The following is a 22,758-nucleotide window of genomic DNA, read 5'->3' as shown; positions in this document are numbered from 1 at the left end:
TAATATTTATTATGAAAATTTTAAAGAAAATAAATACCTCAATTCATGAACATTAAAAACATTCACTAATATGTAAGCTATTATGTTGTAAATTTTATAGTAAAACAATCCATATTTGTGAGGTCATTAGAATATAATTAATTACCATGAAACATGAGTTTTTGTTTCAGCCTATAGTTAATTTTTTTTCCCATGACAGGGTTTTTCTATTTATTAAACAATTTTGTATCCCAAATTTTCTGGATCTATAGCCACATTTAATTTTGTGGAAAAAAACAAGTTGCTGTTCACACTTACATTATAGCAGGTATTATTTCTCTTTCTTGCATTTAATATGGCTGATATGTGAACTCGAACATGACAAAAGGAAAGCTATGATTCTGGGATAGCCCATTTCCTGTTTCTGTTGAGGTATTATTATTATTATTATTATTATTATTATTATGGGAAATTGCACTTAATAGTTTGGATTGAAAAACATATTTTTTAATAATTGTTGATTTAATAATAGTATATCCCTCTTTCTTCTATTCCAAAAATGATATTATAATATACTTAGCAAGTATTAAGGTAAATTGTTAGAAGTTGACATTTATGTCAGTCATATGGAATGCATTTTTAGTTTCTAATTATATAAAAAAAGATCTACTGTACCTTTTATGGTCCCTGGGTATCTTGTTTGGATTGCGTGTAAGTTCAGAAAAAAATAGCACAGCAACAGTGCCCTCTAATGTCGGATCCTGATACTGCGGCCAGGTTTAAATTAACAACAGGAAATTTAATCTACAGTTTCAAAAACAGTTTACCTATAAACCTATAACCTATAACTCCTTTAGAATAGGTTATAAAAAATAGGTTTCGTGTTTTTACACCATATAGTGTATGTCCACCATGAAAACAAAAGTTTATTTACAAGACTTGCTGAATCAGTACACATTCCTACGAATCGAATTACTATTATGAATTCGTTTTTTCTGGCTCAAAAACATTATGGTCTAAATAAAAAATCTATTTATAATTTAGGTTATTCCATGTTCCTAGACGTCTGAGACACAATGCTTTTTTTTTTTAAAGCTGTAATTTAATAAACAGACTGCACGTTAGGCGGAACACATTTGAACGAAGTCGTTGTTTCCCTGCACGAGCGGGACTTATTTTGCGGCTGCACACGCTTCACACAGGAGCAGGATGGAGTGTGAGAGAGCGCTCGAGCTCCTGATGGAGGTGGAAGTCGCGGCTGAAGATGTGCTCAGTGATAAACAGCAGGTCTGAGACACGGACATTTATGCTACATTATTAAAGATAATTTTGAGTCTAAACTAGTTATTATCCCTTGACTGCAGATTGTTGAACTCGATGCGAGAAGAAACAGAAACCGAGAAGCGATGAATGCTCTAAAGACCAGCAGCGAGGATGAGGGTACATTTATAATTTTAAACACCATATTTTATTTTGAAGTCAGGACATGACAGGAGTCTTTATTGTTTTCACCCTTTGTCCTTACGCAAAATTTTCAACAGTTTCAGCATTTTAGGTTGTTAGGTTCTGGTTTCCGTTTAAAAATATAAAAATGTATAGTGTAAGGTTGTGTGCTATGTGAAGAATTAAACACTAGGTGGCGTGTTGTTCCAGGAAAAAACATTTATTGTATTTAATGTTGTGGAATGGCTGTAAAACAAATTTGTGTTTTCATTTATACGTCTTTCAACAGTTCCTTGTCATTTTGTTGCAGTAAATAAGACATAGGGACAAGAATTACCAGTCACCTCCCGATACGATATTATCACATATAGGGCTGCACGAGGGCTGGACAATAATTCAATATCAATATATATTGCGATAAATTATTATTTTTTTTTAATCAGAATCAGAAAGAGTTTTATTGCCAAGTACGCTTGCACATACAAGGAATTTGTTTTAGTGACAGAGCTTCCAGAACAGAAAACAAGTGACAAAACAAAACAGCACGAAACAAACAAAACAAACAAACAAAAAAAAAAAGTTTGACATCAAATGGAGTAGGGTGTGAGATACTTTTTAAAATAAGTTATATAAATATCTGAAATCTGTGGTATTATACAGTATATTGCACTGTGGTACTGTACACAATATTGCACATATATTTATTGACAGTTGATGTTTAACTGTTCACGAGGGAGATTGCCTGGCGAAAAAAACTGTTTTTGTGCCTGACTGTCCTAGTGTTAGGTGCTCTATAGCGTCGACCCGACGGCAAAAGTTCAAATAAAAGGTGGCCTGGGTGTGAGGGGTCCAAAGTGATATTCCGAGCCCTTTTCCTCACTCTGGATGTATACAGTTCTTGTGGCATGGGCAGGGCAGTGCCAATAATTCTTTCAGCAGTCCGAACCGTCCTTTGTAGTCTTCTGATGTCTGTTTTCGTAGTTGAGCCAAACCAGACAGTTATTAAAGTGCACAGGACGGATTCACTGACGGCTGAGTAGAACTGTGTGAGCAGCTCCTGTGGCAGGTTGAATTTCTTTAGCTGGCGAAGGAAATACAACCTCTGGTGGGCCTTTTTAACAATAGAGTCAATGTGAATGTCCCACTTCAGGTCCTGAGAGATGGTCGTGCCCAGGAACCGGAATGACTCCACTGCTGTCACAGTGCTGTTCATGATGGTGAGTGGGGGAAGTGCAGGTGGGTTCCTCCTGAAGTCCACAATCATCTCCACTGTTTTGAGCGTGTTCAGCTCCAGGTTGTTGAGACTACACCAGACAGCCAGCCGCTCGACCTGACTTCTGTAAGCAGACTCGTCACCGTCCTGAATGAGGCCGATGATTGTGGTGTCATCTGCAAATTTCAGGAGCTTAACAGTGAGGTCTGTAGAAGTGCAGTCATTTGTGTAGAGGGAGAAGAGCAGTGGAGAGAGAACGCATCCCTGAGGGGCTCCAGTATTGGTGGTGTGGCTGTTGGACATGAATTCCCCCAGACACTAGCTACTGCCTGTCTGTCAGAAAGCTGGTGATCCAGTGACAGATAGAGCTAGGAACAGCGAGCTGGTTTAATTTGGTCTGAAGCAGTGCTGGGATGATTGTATTAAAAGCTGATGAAAAGTCTATAAACAAGACCCTTGCATAAGCCCCTGGTTTGTCCAGATGTTGAAGGATGAAGTGCAGTCCCATGTTGACTGCATCATCAACAGACCTGTTTGCTCTATAGGCAAACTGCAGGGGGTCCAGTAAGGGTCCTGTGATGTCCCTCAGATAGGCCAACACCAGTCTTTCAAATGACTTCATGACCACAGATGTTAGGGCGACTGGTCTGTAGTCATTAAGTCCTGTGATTTTAGGTTTTTTTGGAATAGGGATGATTGTGGAACGTTTAAAGCACAAAGGCACTTCACATTGTTCCAGTGATCTGTTGAAGATCTGTGTGAAGATGGGAGCCAGCTGGTCAGCACAGGATTTCAGACAGGCTGGTGTCACGCTGTCTGGGCCTGGAGCTTTCCTTCTCTTTTGTTTTAGAAAGATCTGGCGAACATCCTTTTCACAGACCTGGAGTGCAGGGGGGGGGAAGAGAGGGTGGTTGCTAGAGGTGATAATGGTGGTGTAGAAAGAGGGTCAGGACAGGGGTGTGGTGTGAGACTGGGTGTTTCAAATCTACAATAGAACTCATTTAGGTCATCAACCAGTTGTTGATTCCCTACAGAGTTGGGGAATGGCGTCTTGTAGTTAGTGATGGTTTTCAGGCCTTTCCACACTGAAGAAGGGTCGTTTACAGAAAACTGATTTTCCAGTTATTCAGAGTAGCTTCTCTTAGCCGCTCTGATCGCCCTTGTTAGTGTGTTCCTGGCCTTTTTGTACAAGATCCTGTCCCCACTCCTATAGGCATCCTCTTTGGCCTGACGAAGCTGTCTGAGTTTTGCTGTAAACCATGGTTTGTCAATGTTATATGTTAAAAAAACTCCTGGTAGGGATGCACATGTCCTCACAGAAACTGATGTAGGATGTTACAGAATCTGCGAGCTCGTCCAGATTGGTGGCAGCAGCTTCAGAAACACTCCAATCAGTGCACTCAAAACAGGCCTGTAATTCCTGCTCTGCTTCACTGGTCCATCTTTTTACTGTCCTTACTACAGGCTTAGCAGATTTAAGTTTTTGCCTATAGGTCGGGAGAAGATGAACCAGGCAGTGGTCAGAAAGTCCTAAAGCTGCTCTGGGGACGGAGCGATATGCATCCTTTATTGTGGTGTAGCAGTGATCCAAAGTATTTTTGTCTCTGGTGGGGCATGTAATGTGCTGTTTGTATTTAGGCAGTTCACGTTTAAGGTTTGCTTTGCTAAAATCCCCAAGTATAATTAAAACGGAGTCCGGGTGTTGTTGCTCCGTGTCTGTGATGTGAGCAGCCAGCTGTTGCAATGCTGCGTTCACACACGCTTGTGGAGGGATGTACACACTCACAAGAATGAACGAGGTTACTCCCGTGGCGAATAGAAAGGCTTGCAGTTGATGAAATATGCCTCTAGATCAGGACAGCACATCTTCTTCAATGGTGTCACATTTGTACACCAACGTTCATTGATGTAAAAGCGTGTCCCGCCGCCTCGCGATTTCCCCGTTGATTCTGTGTCGCGATCCGCTCTAAACAGCTGGAAGCCCGGCAGGTGTAGCGCGTTGTCCGGAATGGCTTCATTCAGCCAGGTTTCCGTGAAACACAGCGCAGCAGAGTTTGAAAAATCCTTATTTTTCCTGGAGAGCAGGAAAAGTTTGTCCATTTTATTGGATATGTATTCACCCAGCAGGAGAGACAATTACTCACAATTCCCCTGCAAGAGAGAGAAAAACCGTTGGCTCACTTGTGATGACATAACGCTCAGTGTCAAAACAAGAAGCGCATGCGTAAAACATGATACCCAGTGCTCGTAAACTAAGACAATGCTCGTTTTTCAAGTAAAAAATTATTAAAACTCGTTGCTCGTCTTGCGGAACACTCGTAAACCGCGTTACTCGTAATCCGAGGTTCCACTATATGTTTTTAACACAAACGTGGTCACAGTGTTGTACTAAACAGTACATGCGTGCAGGAATGTTAATTATACCAGTAAAGACTAAGACCCAGCAGCCTCCGCCACGTATCTTACCTCTACCTCCGCTCGTTTAAAAAAATTTTTTTTTTTGCTCCAGTCTATGGGGGCGCCGAACTCTACTAGCATCAGTGCGCCAGACCGAGTGTGTTCACTCTGCTTCGCACTCAACTAAATTTTATCGATTCGTTGTTGCAGCCCTAATCACATACCTCTGTGCCGATTCGATTAAAATTGCTATTCTATGAGTATCGTTATTTTAAAATATAAAGATTTGATATTAGATTTTTCCCAGATTTTGTTATACTTTTTAACCTTTTTAAAAAAGTCAAAAATTTAAGTAGCCTTTTCTATACTGAACAAAAATATAAACGCAACACTTTTGTTTTTGCTCCCATTTTTAATGAGAGGAACTCAAAGATCTGAAACATTTTCTACATAAACAAAATAACCATATCTCTCAAATATTGTTTACAAATCTGTCAAAATCCGTTACAATGAAGAACTGGAATCAAGTCGAGACCCCAATGAGGACGACGAGCATGCAGATGAGCTTCCCTGAGACTGTTTCTGACAGTTTGTGCAGAAATTCTTTGGTTATGCACTCCGACTGTTTCAGCAGCTGTCCGAGTGGCTGGTCTCAGACGATTATGGAGGTGAACATGCTGAATGTGGAGGTCCTGGGCTGGTGTGGTTACACGTCGTCTGCGGTTGTGAGGCCGGTTGGATGTACTGCCAAATCCTCTGAAACACCTTTGGAGACGGCTTATGGTAGAGAAATGAACATTCAATTCACGAGCAACAGCTCTGGTGGACATTCTTGCTGTCAGCATGCCAATTGCACGCTCCCTCAAAACTTGCAGCATCTGTGGCATTGTGCTGTGTGATTCAACTGAACCTTTTACAGGTTAAAGTGGCCTTTTACAGGTGGCCAGTCTAAGGCACACCTGTGCAATAATCATGCTGTCTAATCAGCATCTTGATATGGCACACCTGTGAGGTGGGATGGATTATCTCGGCAAAGGAGAAGTGCTCACTATCACAGATTTTGACAGATTTGTGAACAATATTTGAAAGATATGGTTATTTTGTGTATGTAGAAAATGTTTCAGATCTTTGAGTTCATTTCATAAAAAATGGGAGCAAAAACAAAAGTGTTGCGTTTATATTTTTGTTCAGTATATATAGCATTAGTTTTCTTGCTTGAACACCATGGGCAGCATTTAAACAACACAAACTAACTTTAAATACAAAAGTTTAACATTTAACTTAAATGTTACTGAGCAACATGTATCCTTGTCCTCCACCATAATTTTTTATTCCTAAACTTAGCAAATAATTTACTCCTAATACCCAGGATAAAAATTTTTATGTAAATAATTCAGATTGCACCACCTGTAGGATTATAAAGAAACGGCTACGTTTTACCTCCTCAAAAAGGTCTACCAAAAAGTCTCAAAACTCAAATTGACAGTGTGTGGATGGATTGAGCAGCTGCTAGCACGCAGGGCTTGTGACACAGATGATTTTTAACTGAGTAGCACTCGTGGTGTTTTGAGACCGTTGTAAGCATGTGTAATGAGTGGATTTGAGACTAATTCACTGACAGAGTTTGAAGAAAAAACTGCAGTCGACAAGCTTTTGTATTCCCTCATTAAAAATATTGTACACTTTTGTTCATGCTCTTCTGTAAGTTGATATAAATATATATAAAACTCCTTCTGATCAATCAAAAGCAAGAATTCAACAGCGCTGAAAATGTGTTTAAAAAATGTGTAAATGGGCTATTTCAGCACTCTTGTTTATATTTGTTACAGACAAAGTGAAGGTTTGCTTTGGGAACATGTTCATTAAATTCCCCAAGGAGAGCACCAAATCCATGATACAGAAAGGTAGACCTAAACTCACTGTTTTTACATCACATCTTGTTCTGTTTTACTAAATGCTTACTCATGTTCATCAATATTACTGAAACTTTTTCCTCAACAGATCAGGAGCAGCTCGATCAGGAAATAAACGACCTCCGGAAAGGTCTCAAAGCAAAAGTAAACCGGCTTAATGATTTACAAGGTAATCTGGTCTTACATTAATTGTTTAAGGAATGTGCAGTAATATAGCACACACGGATGCACAGCAACATACCCTTTCATTTACAATAAACTCCAGAATTATTGCCACCCGTAAGGCCTCTTGACACACAGATTAACTGCACATGAATCCCTGCTATCTTTTTTCACCCAAATGAGGATGGTTTTCCTGATGAGTCTGGTTCCTTTCAAGGTTTCTTTCTACTGCCATCTCAGAGAGTTTTCCGTGCCACCCTCGACTTACTTTTCAGGGACAACCTTATCATTTTGAATTTCTGCATATTCTCTCACAATTTTCAAACTCATTTTTGGAAAGCTGTTTTGCAATTATTACAAGTACGATTGTTAAAAGCACTATATTTAAGGTCATCAGCAGTCGTGTAAGCATTTTACTTCATATCGTACTGTGTTGTGTGACAAATAAAAATTTTATATAAATAAAACTGAACCGAATTCAATTAATCGATTTAGTATTGTTTGTGTTGCCGTTTTGTTTCAATAAAATTTAGGTTCAATCAATAAATCAATAAATAAATGAATAAAATGCTGAATGAATAAGAAAGTAAGTAAACGAGACTTACAAATCCCATTTTTTTGGCAGTCCCAAAAATTCTGGTCGAGTAATTCTGAAATAGGTTTTGTGCCTTTTCCCACAGTGTTAATGATCATCTCAAGAAACAATAGCAATGATACCTTGTGGTTTGTTTTTGCAGGGAAGCCTGATCTGAGAGGATACAACCTGTCTCCACTGACCGGCGATGAACTCAAGGCTATTAATAACGTCCTAAAGAGATGATCAGTTTTAATTTAACCTAATAAATGTGAGCAAGATGTGGGACATGGGGTCATTATAATAATATTAACATGATGATGATTAAGGTGAATGCATCACTGTGCACCTTGCAGTGATACTCTGACGGAAATGCAAAAAAAATAAAAAAGCACTGCACGGTGTCACTTGAAAGCTGCTGTTTTTCACACCATATCTCTAAATTCTGTTTTGTTCTGGTTCAGAGATGAGTGCCGTAGTTTGCACACCCTCACTAGGTAGAGATGACCTGAACAAGACATTGATATTTACTGATGTTCCTTCATTGTTACACAAATAAAAAGAGGATGAAAAGGATAGAAACATCTGCTGTAATGGATCTGTCTGACATACTTATAATGTATCCTGCTATTTGTTTTGGATGTTCTTGCAAATCCTTTTGGTATGTTTTTCTCCTTTTAGTTCTGTTTCGTCAGATTTTTTGTATTTTTATGCCTCTGACAAAACAATTCTAATGTCTCAATATTCATGAACACCATCTCCTGTTCTGTAAAAGGTCAGACTGTTTGCGAATTTAGTTTTCCCCCCTCGTCAACAGATGTTTTATTTATAAAAGGAGTCTCCAGTGTCAGTGTTTTGTACAACTTTTCATCTATGGGAAAATCTTCAAGCCAGATGGCTTTTTCTCAGGAGTTTCTCAATAACTTGGCAAGTTGTGTGTGTGTGTGTGTGTGTGTGTGTGTGTTTTCCCCCCTGCAGTAACTTCAAGAATAAAAAAGAAATTCTGGTTCAGGAACAGCTGTTTATAGTTGCTACAACTTGTGTAGTAATCTTTGTCATAGGTGTTCTACAACATGTATTTAACTCATAAAAAGTAAAAAAAAAAAAAAAGTATATATATATATATGAATCCATAAAAAGTTGCCGTGATTATAAGAGAAATAAACTTCACCAGGTTTTACAGGAAAACAATGAAGGGCAAGGTGTTCACTTTATCATACCACCATGTTATTGATTAGTTTACTTTAACAGCATGATATATAATGTTTTATTTGTTAATGAGCAAAGTCAACATGTTTTACGTATTATACAGGCTATTTTGTTTTGCTGACTTAAAAGGAACTAAATACATTTTGGCACAAAAAGAGGGAGTGCACTAACATTTACATTAAGTTATGCATTTGCAGTGATTTCTAATGTACATGTAATGATGTGATTCGATGATATAAGTGTACGGAAAGCTATAAAGCTTTACAGAATTTTTTTTATGAATAAATAATCCAATAGTGGTGGTGTATATGTAGTGTGTGCACTAGAGTGTATTTAGTCACTAGTGGGCAGTCTTTATGCACTGTGTACAAAGGGGTTAATGTGGGTTTTGAACGCTTGTTTGTGGGTTTTTACAATCATAGGTTTCGAATGGCAGCGAGTAATTTTTATTAAGAAGGCAATTATACGAATGTTTTCACAACCTCAGGTAAACAAAAATCCTCCTTAAACATGTTAAAAGTTCTAAATGTGACAGTTACTCTTTTATAGGACGACTGAAAAGCTGGAGAAATTTTTTGTTTCATGTTGAGATTATAGGGCATTGCATTTCATTTACTGACAGTGGGAAGATCATCTCACTTTGTTGAATATAGAGGAGGTTATAGTGCAGTTCATCTTATTTTGACACATGTTGGCCATGCTATAATGCACTGTAATCTTATCTTTTGCATTTAGTGGAGCCTATAGAGCATTTAAAAGCATTTTTTTGCCTATAGAAGAAGCTATAAGGCACTGTATCTCATTTTGCTGTGCCAAGTCACCGGGCACTTCTTAATTTTTACCTGTAGTGGAGCCCATACTATGCTTCGATTTAATTTGTTGCATGTTGCAATTTTTTGCATATTGAGGAGCTTATAGTTAAAGTCATTCATTTTGTCACATATAGGGCAGGTTGTAAGGCACTGCATACCATTCTTGTGCATTTAGGGGAGACTATAGGTCACTGTATCCAATTTCATTGCTGGTAGAGGGGCTTTTAAGACACTGAATGCCATTTGTGTCAAAGGGGAGGCTATAGACCATCACACCACATCGTATCCTATATAGGTATCCTAAGCACTGATTAGGGCGCTTTCCTTGCACATACAGTAGAGGAACCTTAAATATTTTACATATTTTTTTTTAAGAACACTTGTTCATGTGTTCTCACACATACTGTAAGTGCACCATAGATTGAATTTCATCACCTTTTTCCACATTCAAATGTCATCGCTTTGCTCCCCTGTGTGTGCATCCTAATAGACACTTAAAAAAAAAGTTTTATCTACCCTAAGGGTACACAAGAGGGCATTTTCTCTCTTTTTCAGTATGAGAAAACTCCTGCCGCCCCCCCTCCCCCAGGTCCATAAATGCCTTAGTGAAAACATTTAATGAGCTGTGAGAAATGTGAAGAGTACATATTGTTATGTTTCACACCCATGTGGTTGTGCTGTGTAAATATTTCTCAGACGTTATATTTGCAATAAAATGGAAGCAGGTAACCCAGTTTGTTTTATACATTCCAATGAATAAATAACAATCAGACCAACAAACTAACTAATAAGCACATAAAAAAATTGAGTGAGTGTAAAAAGAAAAAAAAACATAAAATATGACGTGAAAAAAAGGGTTTATTTGCTATCTAAGAGGGGGGAGGCTGATAAATTTGATATCACTGTTGCGGGGGAAAACAATACATACGAAAACTTTGTGTTTGGAAAAGCCTAAATTTTTCATTTAATAGATAAGATAAACTGTTACTAAGTGACATACTATATATCTGAGTTATTTTATGCTATTATGTTGTGGGAGAGTACAGTTTATGTAAAGTGGGATAATAATGTAAGTGGATAATAATGTCTTGAGACAGTTCTATGTCATAAAATATGGCATGTAGTCTTCCCGGTGGGCTTTTAAAAGAGATACAAATTGCAGACTATATGTTATCAGGGAGCCAGATTTATCCAGAAGCATATAATCACAATTGGTTGATACAAAGTATGCACTGTCTTGAAGGTAATATGTAATTTAAAATCACCCTGTAATTACAGAAAAATTCAAATACATACCTGATGCATAAACAGTGTCTTTTCCCATCACCTAAGGTTACCTGAAGGATTAAGGCTTGGCAAAGGTTGTGATCTGACCTGTAAAATGAAGTTATAAACTCTAAAAATTTATAATTGAAATAGAGACACTACCGGTGAAAAGCTTGTACCCACTTTCCTTTTCCACATGTTTCTTCCTGATTTTAATTTTTTCCTTCATTGTAAAATAATGTTAATGTAATCCAGAATATGTAATAACTAATTGATTCATTAACTGTAAATGAACTTCTCCACTGCAGCAGAGGTAAGTTTTGGTCTTGCTTTCTTGGGAAGGTCTTTATGAGACCCAGTTTTATCATGTTGCTTGATAGGTTTTGCAAATGTCCTAAACAATCCTGTTCTTCCATAAACTGGTCCAAAACAACTCACCTACATGTCTTAGAATAACATATGTCTGCTGTCGTTGTTATTTAATTACTTTCATAGTTTACAAATTTCCAGTATTATAAAATGTAGAATGTAGATAGTAAATCACTAAACAAAAACTTTCAATTAGAAGGTGTGTTCAAACTTTTTACTGGTACCGTATCACTTTATGGTCGAGTTGTTCTCACTCACTCATCATCTGTATCACTTAATCCTGTATTCAGGGTCACGAGGAGCATGGAGCATATCCCAGGAGACTTAGGGCGTGAGTCTGGGTACACCCTGTGGGAGGAAACCCACCAAGCATGGGTAGAATACTCCATGCACACAGAGATGGAATCGAACCCGGACCCTGGAGGGGAAAGGTAAAAGTACTAACCACTACACCAAGATGTTCTGTTAGATTGAAGTAGGCCTGTACGGTCTGCAGCACTGAGGAGAGAGCAGCTGCCTGCCGAAACCCACATTCGAAACCATTCACAAAAGCATGCTTAATAGAAAAAACACATCTGATCATTTTGTCATACGAAACAGTGTTATGTCTCATTAGTAATTGTCACAGTGTTGTTTTATTTACTGTTAATGCATGCCACAAAGCTAACTAACTTCTAACACAAGGCTTAATTCCTCTCTAACTCCTAATCAACTTGGTGTATGGAACAAGTGTATTGTATACCCTAGTTAATAACCTAGTCAAGTTAATGAAGCTTTATTCAAAAACAGAATAAGTGGAACTATAAAGAGAAACCTAGGACTGTCCACTGGCCCATGGATTCTCTGCACATTTTGGCTACATATTAAGAATTGAATTTGAATCAATAAAATTCAATTTTATTTGTATGTATAGAGCTTTTAACAATTAACATTGTCACAAAGCAGCTTTACACAATTAAAAGATTGAAAACTACTTTTACCCCTGTTAATTACACTGTCTGTAGTTAGTTAGTTCCACCAAATGAACCCACAAGATTGGGACTAAACTGTGTGGCCACAAAAAAAGATCTTGTTAGTAAGGCTTATGAGAAAACTTCAGAGTTTTCTCATGAAAGACTTTAGTTTTGTAGGGAGCAAAAAGATTGAACTTTGGAGCAGTGGGAAAAGGTATCAGGGTCCAGAATGACCCTATTCCAGAGCGAGGGGAACATCAGGGTAAGAAGGAAACACACTTAGTGATTTTTATTTCAACATTAGATGGTTTAGAATAAATGTTTTTTGTTGTTGTTTTAATCAGTTTACTTAAGAATTTTGAATTTTAAAAATTGCACACAGCATCTGTCAGTTTCATGAATTTTCATCCCTGTACCACTACCTACTGTATACATCTACATGCATTTAATTAAACTGGCATATAAGAAGTTCACTGTGTTCCATGATGCATACCAAGCAAAATAAATACTGAATTATTATTATTTTGATCATAGAACCAAAGGCCATATGTTGATCCACATGTCATTTCACACATGCCCAATGCTTGCCGCAGATGAATGTCAAGTCAAGTTAAACAGGCTTTTATTTCAACCATAAACAGTTCAGTACTTTCTTTTTTAGTGAAACAAATAAAACGTTGCTACATACAACATAATTTAACTACAACATAAATGAACAAACCTAGCTAAGAACTATACAAGAAGACAAAAAAAGAGTGCATTTGTCTAAATGTGCAAAATAATATAATGGATTTAACTTCATGTGTGCACTAGCTATCAATCAATTTTCGTTGAATTTTTTTCTCACTGAACTGAGAATTCTGACTGAAAGTTCGTGTGAAAAATCCATCAATCTGGTACCCTGTTTATTCCGGGTGCACAGAAGTCTCCTTCATAAGACATGGAATAGGAAGATAAGAGTCAAGAGACATAAACCCACTACTCCACCCTGCCACAAGATACATTTTTGTTGTGAATTTCCACTTTTCCATGCTGTACATCATTAACAGGGTCAACCAGAGTGCAACTTCCATATGGCACATCCTTCTTCTTGGGTTACAGGTCTCACCTTGATTTAAGTTGTTGTTCTTGCACTTTTCCCTCCAGACTGCAGAAACTGAAATTCTTTGTGGCTAATCATCTCGCCCTTGTTAATGTCACATCCACAGCAAAAACTTTCAGAAGACCATGTTACTGCTCGGTAAGCTTTGGTTTGATTGCACTCCAAGGAGCTGTAAACAGGGAGTGCTTTTGTTTTTCTTTTGTGATTGAGAATAAAGATGTCATTGGCCACTGGTGCTGGAACAAGTCAAATGGCTTTTAAAGAACCTTTGTAACTCATTCAGATCTCTAACACTAACAGCAAGGAATAGAATATTATATAATAATTACCACCAGACATTCTGGGAAATTCTGAAATTCTTAGGAATTTTAGGAACAATAACAGAGTCAGAGAGAAAACTGCCTCAGGAAGCCACACACTGGTAAGGTCAAGGCCACTGGTGCACGCATTGTCATGAAGGTTAACCTTAACGCCTTGTCAAGCCATGGTATCACCTTCCGGCGGTGAGATAACCTCTGTTTGTGCCTTCTGGTTTGAGTTTTTTTTTTTTTTTGGTTTGAGTTTTAAAAAATAAATAATCTTTTAAATGACAGTCACACAAAACATTAAAAACATTATCATTAATAACAAGTAGATTTTTGTTTCCCATTGTGGCCCTGGGGCAGCTCTGAACCCCCAGAGCATGATACCACAAGACCTTTGGAGGTGTGCTGTGCTGTCTGTCACCAGGATGTTGGCAGTTGATCCTTTGGGTGCTTTGGGTTGTGGGAAGTGGCCACCATGGACTGGACTTTTGGCGCATCGGTTGTCTGGTGCATTCCATGGATGCCTGATAAGCATTGGGATCTGGGAAGTTGGCGGCCTGAGCCTTTTATTGCTGGGCCTTGTGTTTTGCAGGCAGTTGCATACTAGGTATTCTGGTGCCTCTTCATCTGGACAGCATTTACTTTTTGGGTAATTTGTGCTGCATTTCTCTTTTCTCTGGGATCAGACTGACCTTGGGTGCCTGTGCTTCTTTCACCATAGAGGTGAATTGGTTAGCATTGTTACCTTGCATCTCCAGGATCAAGAGTCCAGCCCTGCCTGTAGGTCTGTGTGTTCTCCCTGTGCATCCTGGGTTTCCACTCGTTTCCTTACACATTTTCAAAGACAGAGTAGGCTAAATGGCATTTTCAAATTCTACTAGTCCAATTGCAACCATTAAAATTTTATTACAGGATTGAACTTGCTTCTTTTGGAAGAGTATAATGAAGAAAATTACATTTGTAAATAATGTTGTGGACACCCAATCATCACACCCTATCATCACACCCATATGTGGTTCTTCCCCAAAACATTGCCATAAAGGTGGAGGCAAAAATCCATTCCCATGAAAACCTGTTATCTGGGGTGTTCTGCACAGATCCCTGACCTCAACCCCACTGAATACCTTTGGGATGACTTGGAACCAGACTATCCTCCATGCCTGACCTTGCAAATCCTCTTGTGACTGAATGGGCACAAATCCTGTCAGACATTTTAAAACCTTCTTCAGATGAGGGAAGGCTGTTCTAGAACCAAAACAGGATCCGATGCCATATGGTTTTGGAATGAGAGATTAAAAAATCACATTTGAGGTGTGACAGTTGAGCTTCCATGTAGCTTCCATTTAGCTCTATAGTTTATATATAATGTTAAATTACAAACCTGCTCCATAAAAAGCCAAATATGGAGGAAGTAAAGTGTTCCAAGAAGCCTAGAGGCATTTTATTTGCAACCAGCTGAGGAATCTGGGAGGAAAGGATCGTGTTTGGATCTGCAATTCTTGATTAAGACATCATTTATAGAAATGTCACACTCACACACAGAAACTTTCTGTGTAATTTCTAAAAAATGCTTGGCTCTCATAAGGGTGTGTCTATGACTTGAAAGATACTCTGAATTAGTTTTAAGTGATAACTGTAATAATCTGTATTTATTTATTTTTACTTATTAATTAAATATTATTCCATTTCCATTTCTAATTTCAATCTTTGACATTTGCAAGAGATTCTAAAATATGATTTGTTTTATCTAGTCCATCATTTTTTGCTGATATTTACCTGATTTATCAGACCCATGCTGTCTCTAATAGGAATTTTTTTAAATTCACTTCACTAACTATATTTAATTAAATGTGTCGCTGGGTTCCACAGTGGTGTTGTGGTGGACTAACACCTCCAGGTTAATGATGAAGATGATAAAGAACAGCTAAGTGACAGTGATGGTGAAAGTGCCAAGGTAAATGATGATGAGGAAGATGCAGAGCCATCTGATATAAAAAACAAATTGTCTCAGGCAATGGGTACGTTTTTGTATTAATTTTTATTCACCTTGCTGAGAGGAAAAGTGGTTGTAATGATGTTTATTTTGTAGTTTATCATTATAAAGGTTACATATACTTTCTTAGTTTGTAATAATAATATTGTCATGTTTGCAAATACATTTCTGGAGATATAAATGTGTTTTCTTATTATTGGTGATGATGAAAAAAAATCAAATTTAATTTCCAATGTCCAACCATTTTTTTTAGCATTGTAAAAAACAAAAGTCCTATTTAAAAAAAAAAAAAGAAAATCATTTCTATTGCCCAGCTTATGATTATTAGTGACAAATGTAATAAATAAATTCAGCAAAAGATGCATTTATCTTATTTATTTCCATAAAAATAAGTTACCCTTTAACTTGTCTTTACTTGAACACAGATCCAGAGAGGTCACAAGCCAAAATCTTGATACTGCAGGTAAGGTTCAGAAAGTTTTATGTGGTACGTAATACCAGATTGTACCGACCTAACATCACAGAGTTAACTCTAACCTTGAATGATTGGTACAGGTGTCCCTGCCAACCGTCTGTGTGCTGACCTGACACATTTAAAAAGAAATGCATTATATTCATGCGGCATTGCAAAAAAATTGCTGGATGCAAAGGAGCACAAAATGACATGTATCTTCACACCTTTTTTTAAAAAAAAAAACAACAACTTTTTTTTAGCTGTATAGTTTAAAGGCGACAAAATATATACTAGCGTGTGTATTTCTGATGCTTAAAAATTGTTAATTTAAGTGTAAAGCCGCTTATGTAAACTGATTAGGCAAAGTTACTGTTACCACCCCAAAATGTATTTTTTGAACACCCTGAAGTGTGTTAGTCTTTGTGTAGTTAGTTAGTAATTTACCTGTTATACACTCTCTGTTAAAATCAAAGGTTTTGCACCTTTGCATCATAATCTTTTTCACCCTTAATGTGATTTAGAAACCACAAAATAATCAGCTAAAAAAAAATTCAGAGAGAAAAGGAAAAATGACCTGGTTGCATAAGTGCATACAGCCTTTTATTAAGGCATATCCAATTATACATACATTCAAATGCGTAATAAGAGTTTAGGAGCTTTTTGATGCATTTATTTTTTATTTCATGCTTCTTTGCAAAATGTTACATGCTTTATCAAATTGCAAGGTGATCTCCTGTGACAGACAACTTCAACTTATCTTAAAGATTTCGACAGGATTTACATACTTCCAAAAACATTAATTTATTTCTTCATCCGTTAATTTTTTCTTCATCTTCAGCGGTGTAAAAGAGTTCTATAGGGTTTGGCCCAAAATCGATTAGTATAAGAAGTTACCCATGATTCCCTCTAACATGATTAGAATCCCTCAATGGGGTTAAGGTCAGGGTTCTGATTGAACTGATTGAAACACCTGAATTCAGTAATTAACAGTTTTGACCAAATACTTTTGTCCATATAGTGTACCACTGCTCAGATTACCCAAAGCCTTAAAGGTGGATGTTCAACCATGTATTATGTCACTGCAGATTCCACTTCCTACCATGCATTCTCATAGTTATTTGAGTGCTGATCACTTAAACATTTGGTGAAGTTACATGGTAAAATATTAATTGTAAAACCCATAGCTATGTTTTATAGTGAAAATAAGAGCATTTCCATACACACACAATATGATGAGAACTAAAAGGATTGGGACTAAACAGCTGTGTGGCCATAAGATTGTTAGTTTAGTTAGATAGTTAGATTGTTAGTCAGACCAATCAGATAAAAAGGATTATGTTTTTTAGGGAGCATATAGACTTTGGAACAATGGCAAAAGTCACATGGTGTGATATGTCCAGATTGACTCTATTCCAGAGTGTATCAGGATAAAAAGAGAAACTCATGAAGCGATGCACCCATCATGCCTAGTGCCCACTGTACAAGCCTCTGGGGGCAGTTTTATGATCTAGGAATGACCAGGATGTCACATTTATGAAGTTTTTCTTCCCAGATGGCACAGCCGTATTCCAGGATTCAAACTGTGAGAGAATAAAAATATTTTTTACAAATAAACTGGCCACCACATTGTGTGATGTAATCAGAAGGCGTTTGAATGAAATCATTGACTAAATAGTGTAGATTGGCATTTGGAGCTACCCATGGTTCCCTCTAACATGACGAGAATCCCAGTTCCAGCTGGAGTGAAGCTGCTCCATTGCATGATTCTCCCAAAATCACGATGCACTACGGATGTGGAGAATTCTGCCATAAAAGTATCTACCTTGGTCAGATCAGACCATAACACTTTTTTGCCACATTTTATGATTTATGTGGCTTTGGATCTTTTTTTCCCCATGGGAATGACTGAGAAAACAAGATTATTGTCACGTGCAAGGAGTGTCACCTTCAGGGAGTGTCACCTGCAGGGGATAATCAGTAGGTGACAGATAATCCTGCATGGCCATTGTTCGGGGTTGTTTCGTCTGTTGGCATTGTATTTTTTTTGTTCTCTTCTCCTGTTCTGATGCTCTGTGATGCTCCATTTGTTCATAATGAACTTCACAGTGTTACATGGTACATCTACCTTAATTTTAATAAAATGTCTTTGAACTTCTCTATACTTTGAACTATGAGATCTGGATACTTTGTATGCTCACTGCGGACCATGCCTTCAGTGTCAAGAAAATCCAACTGGAACAACTGATCTTTATTTGTGGTTAATGAGAATCACTCTCACTCTCACTTACATTAAATACAAGTGTAAAATAATTGCTTTTAAATTTATGTTTGACAAAAATGGTTTCATTTTAAGATAAATCGCATGCCCCATTATAGAAGGGTGTGCACACTTATGCAAACAGGTTATTGTACGTTTGAGTAAAGAAACCTGTAGTTTTACTGCCGCTGGTAATCAATCAGTGCAGCCCAAAATTTTTTGAAAAGGTAATGACTTAAGCAAACATACTAAATAAAGCAACCACAAATTAACTCATTATCCTCGTCACTTACTGGCAAGAAGAACAAGTCTGGAAAATGTATTTTCCATGAAACGTTAAGCAATTGGACTGTTATCCCTTTGCGATATTATACAGTACCATCGACCTGTTGCACTTATAACACTATTGTTATTGCCTCAGGTGTGTACGCAACACCAAACTTGATTAACATCACTGCCAACATTCCAAGAACAAACACAAGTCATGAAATACATGTAAGTGCCTGCTTTTTGAAAAGGCAAGCCCTTTCCTTTACCCTTTATTACCTGAGGCATAAATATCACACTTTAACAAAATTATATCTCTGTCTGCTTCAAGTAAACAAGAGCATTGCAGTTGCTTAATCATCGTTCACACTGTTTTATAAGATTTTCCAGCATGGCTTGGGTAAACAACTGTCTAAAACTGGAGAAAACTGCAGTTACTGTATGCTTTAAACATTGAAAATTGTTTGTTTTTTTGTGAAATTGTTATATTGTATACATTCAGACGTTAAGGCAAAGGGAAATTGACAGCAGCCATATCAATAAACATTTATTGTCTTTTTACCTTAAGCAGTTTGTTAAGCATCTCATTCATACAAAACAGTCCATGGTACACACGGTCACAGGTGTTTCTCAGGACTCCCATAAAAAAAATCCCACCCCCCAAAATCATATCTATGGGGCAGATTGTGGACTTACAATTAGCAATAAAGAATAGCAGATTTCCTAGTCATCTAATCTCATACTGGAACAGCACACCTTTAGGCAATAGCCGATTAAATGCAAAAACAGCAGTCCAGATCAGACGCGGAGCCAGGAATCGTGCTTTTCCTGTTCGTCTCAGATGCAACATGCCGAGTGCCAGAATAGGCATTTTCAAGTGCTGTCTCCATAAGAAATGTCTGCTTTTTATAACCCTCATGGGTTGTCGTATCCAAGTAATGAATCAGAAAACTCTTTTATTTATTTATTTTTATTAGCCAAGTAGGTAACACTTTTAAGTTAAAGAAATACCAGAAGGGCTATAGTAGACGTGCTGTCGAAAATGACCTGATTCAGCTCGTGTTTAGCACTGGAAGTCCCAGCTTTGATCAAAGCAAGGGAAAATGGTACTGTATCAGGTCTAATACTGTATGGCCTCACCATACATTACAACTTTGATCTGGAGAAATTTCACAAATGTTTCTTAAACACAGGTTTCACATACAAATAGTGTTTAGTTTTCTTAGAAATTATAACACAATATTCTCCTGCATAGAACATTGTCCTATAAACTTTATATAGACAATGTTTTTTAAATTAAGGATATTGAATAAAATTGAGTACAATAATGATAATAATAATATATTATCATTTTATAATGACCTTTATGAGACTTTGCATTCAAAGAACCATATACCAGACTATTCACTGTATGAGGATGCAGTGAATAAATTTACATTTATCAAAATATGTTAATTTATAAGAAAAAAAATATCTCGCTTATGGATATTGCTAATTTTTGGTTTTAGAAGCCAAACACAGTCTTGGCTCAGTATATTAAATCTATCAACAAAAAGACCCTTTGGTTTCTTCTGATTCATCTGATCATTTTTAATGAATACTGCAAATAAATGACATCTTGAATCTAGCCAACTTTAATAATAACTTTATTAACATTTTATACAAATAAGCTTAATAATCTTATATTTGGTTTGTTTTAATCCTATTTTAAGAAAGTAGAGATAAATGTAACTATATTCAAGATATTTTCATTATGATATAATTTTTTGGTGGACAAAATAATTTCTTTTTCCACAGCAATTTGCCAATGTTTACAAATTTTTAATTTATTAATGAAACATCATGTTACAGTTTGTATCTATTTATAGTTACATTTAATGTTAAGGATGTCTACAAGCCAAGAGGTTTGTATAATGTTCCATGTTTTTCTTAATAAGTCAAAAAAAGAACAATCATAAAATATATAAATAAAAGTTATTATTAATATCAATAATACAAACCACTGTTATGAGTGTTTTAGCAAACTTTTTCCAGAGGGCATCAAATTATAATATGCTATATCTGAATAAACTTTCTATTAGATGACAATGCAAAAAAAGAAAAAGCCTGTTTTAAAAATCCAGTAGTGTATGCTCTCAACTCTCTTTATTATTTGGTTCCTCAAGGCCATTAGGATCTTTTTGCTTTCACGTTAACTTCCTGAAATTTTATGTGAAACAGAACATCCAGCCAAAACCACAGAAATGACGCATGCACAATAAGCACAGTTTTTATTGTCCTCAACTAAATCAATTTGAACAACAGACTTAATGCTGTAAATTATAATGTATTATTTACATATATCAGACAATGAATAACAATTTACATTTATTAAATAATAAATTGATTTGTAAAAATGTAATGCATTGAAAGCAACTCTTAATGCTTCAGCATACCAAGACATTTTGGGCAATTTTATGCTCCTAACTTAGAACAGTTTGCGGATGGCACCAGTGCACAAAAGCAAGGTCCATAAAGACATGGATGAGCAAGAATGGATGATGACGTAGAGTGGAGACTGCAGGCCAGGCCTTCTCGTCCAACATCAGTGTCTGACCTCACAAATGCACTTCTGGAAGAATGGTATAAACTCATTCCTAAACCTTGTGGTGAAGCTTTTATAGCTGCAAATGGTGGGCCAACATCATATTAAACCCTATGGAGTTTAGTATAGTTCCATTCCAGTTCTAATTAATTCAGTATAATTGGTCAATTGCCACGGAGACACATATGGCTGCCACAAATATGATTTTTAGATTTTTAGGTTGCATATAAAGCTTTTCTTCAGTTTATAATAATAACAATAATATAAACTTTACCACCCTTTATAAAGGTGTTTGTTATACTGTAGCAATAGCTTCAGTTTTAATAGAATTTTTCTCAAATACTGTAAAACCAAAAGGTGCATGCAGACTTTTTATATGGTAACCACCACACCACATATGTACCTATGTTGTCAGGATGCCAATAACAAAAAAGTAAATGACCGAAAATTGTTAGTTGGGCCACTTTTACTGCATAATTGATATGAGGATAAATGTTATAGATGGATAATGGAATGGATGGTCACTTGCATGATAAGATGAAGTAAATCATAAACAATACATATTAATGTTTTTATTATTATTCTCTGGGATAGAAGCTTTGTTTTTAGTAGAGCGTTCTCTGTGATAATTTAAACATCAAACATGTGGAACAGAGAACTGAAAAGAAGAAGAAGAAGAAGAAGAACTGTAATAAAGAAATGAATGTGGGTTTGTGATTCAATCCTTAGGTTTGTGAAGAATTTTAGATACTCACTGTAAAATAGGAATTGATTGATTGATTGATTGGTTGCTTGATTAATTGATTGACTCTTCTTGTTTACAAATATAATCCCAAAAATGAAAACAGAATGATTCACCAACACGAAAAAGAATTCACCAATATATTTTTTTTTACCAATGTCTGAATATCTACCTTTTGGCAGTATTGTGAAGCTTGTACAAACATATTCACACTTCCAACCACAAAATATTTTCAGAAAAAGCAGAAGACGCCTCTATGCGCTGTGAAATGATCAAATCAATCCCAAGCCTTAAGTGTCAATTTAGATGGTATCTAGATTCATGCATCATCATGTGTCAAAATAAAGAGAAATGAATAAGCAAAGACATTAAAACCTATTAAATTGATCTTTACCAGCTTAAAGAAACAATTAAAGCAATTTAAACTGGCAGATTCTTAGCTGCTGTTTATGAGTTTAAATGCATCCAGATTAGGACTATGTTTTAGTAGAAACAAAAAGGGGCCTCCGTTTTATTATGACATTAGAGCCATGGCATCATGAAAGGCAGAGAAAATGTACTCAAGTGCCAAAGTAAGCAGGATTTAATGTTCAGAATTACATGCTGATGGTGTCCTGTTCGCAGGAGAAAGCCTGTAAAACCTATACCTCCTGTGCAAACATTACTGAGTTACAAAACTACTCCCTGTTCCTGTAATGTCAGCTCATATTTGAGAAGTAATAGAACGCTCTTCTAACTTTGCACTGTAATTGTCATGATATCTG

At 36.6% G+C, this 22,758-nt stretch overlaps 1 protein-coding gene across 1 annotated transcript; it reads left to right on the top strand.

Moving 5' to 3' along the window:
• Positions 1–1,145: 1,145 nt before the first annotated feature.
• Positions 1,146–8,531, top strand: pdrg1 (p53 and DNA-damage regulated 1). Its single transcript, XM_053484206.1, has 5 exons — positions 1,146–1,266; positions 1,344–1,419; positions 6,862–6,936; positions 7,034–7,114; positions 7,845–8,531. Exons 1-5 carry the CDS (start codon positions 1,189–1,191, stop codon positions 7,925–7,927), a joined length of 393 nt encoding a protein of 130 aa, XP_053340181.1. The 5' UTR covers positions 1,146–1,188; the 3' UTR covers positions 7,928–8,531.
• Positions 8,532–22,758: the final 14,227 nt, after the last annotated feature.

The sequence above is a fragment of the Clarias gariepinus genome, chromosome 23 (assembly GCF_024256425.1).
Source record: "Clarias gariepinus isolate MV-2021 ecotype Netherlands chromosome 23, CGAR_prim_01v2, whole genome shotgun sequence".
NCBI classification, from domain to species: Eukaryota; Metazoa; Chordata; class Actinopteri; order Siluriformes; family Clariidae; genus Clarias; species Clarias gariepinus.
Note: the sequence above shows the minus strand (reverse complement) of the source record. Positions and strands in the feature narration are given on the sequence as shown.

Coding starts and splice junctions, on each gene's coding strand:
- pdrg1 (XM_053484206.1), top strand. CDS start 1,189: ATGGAGTGTGAGAGAGCGCTCGAGCTCCTGATGGAGGTGGAAGTCGCG. Junction 1,420..6,861: donor GACCAGCAGCGAGGATGAGG/GTACATTTATAA, acceptor TATTTGTTACAG/ACAAAGTGAAGGTTTGCTTT. Junction 7,115..7,844: donor CCGGCTTAATGATTTACAAG/GTAATCTGGTCT, acceptor TTGTTTTTGCAG/GGAAGCCTGATCTGAGAGGA.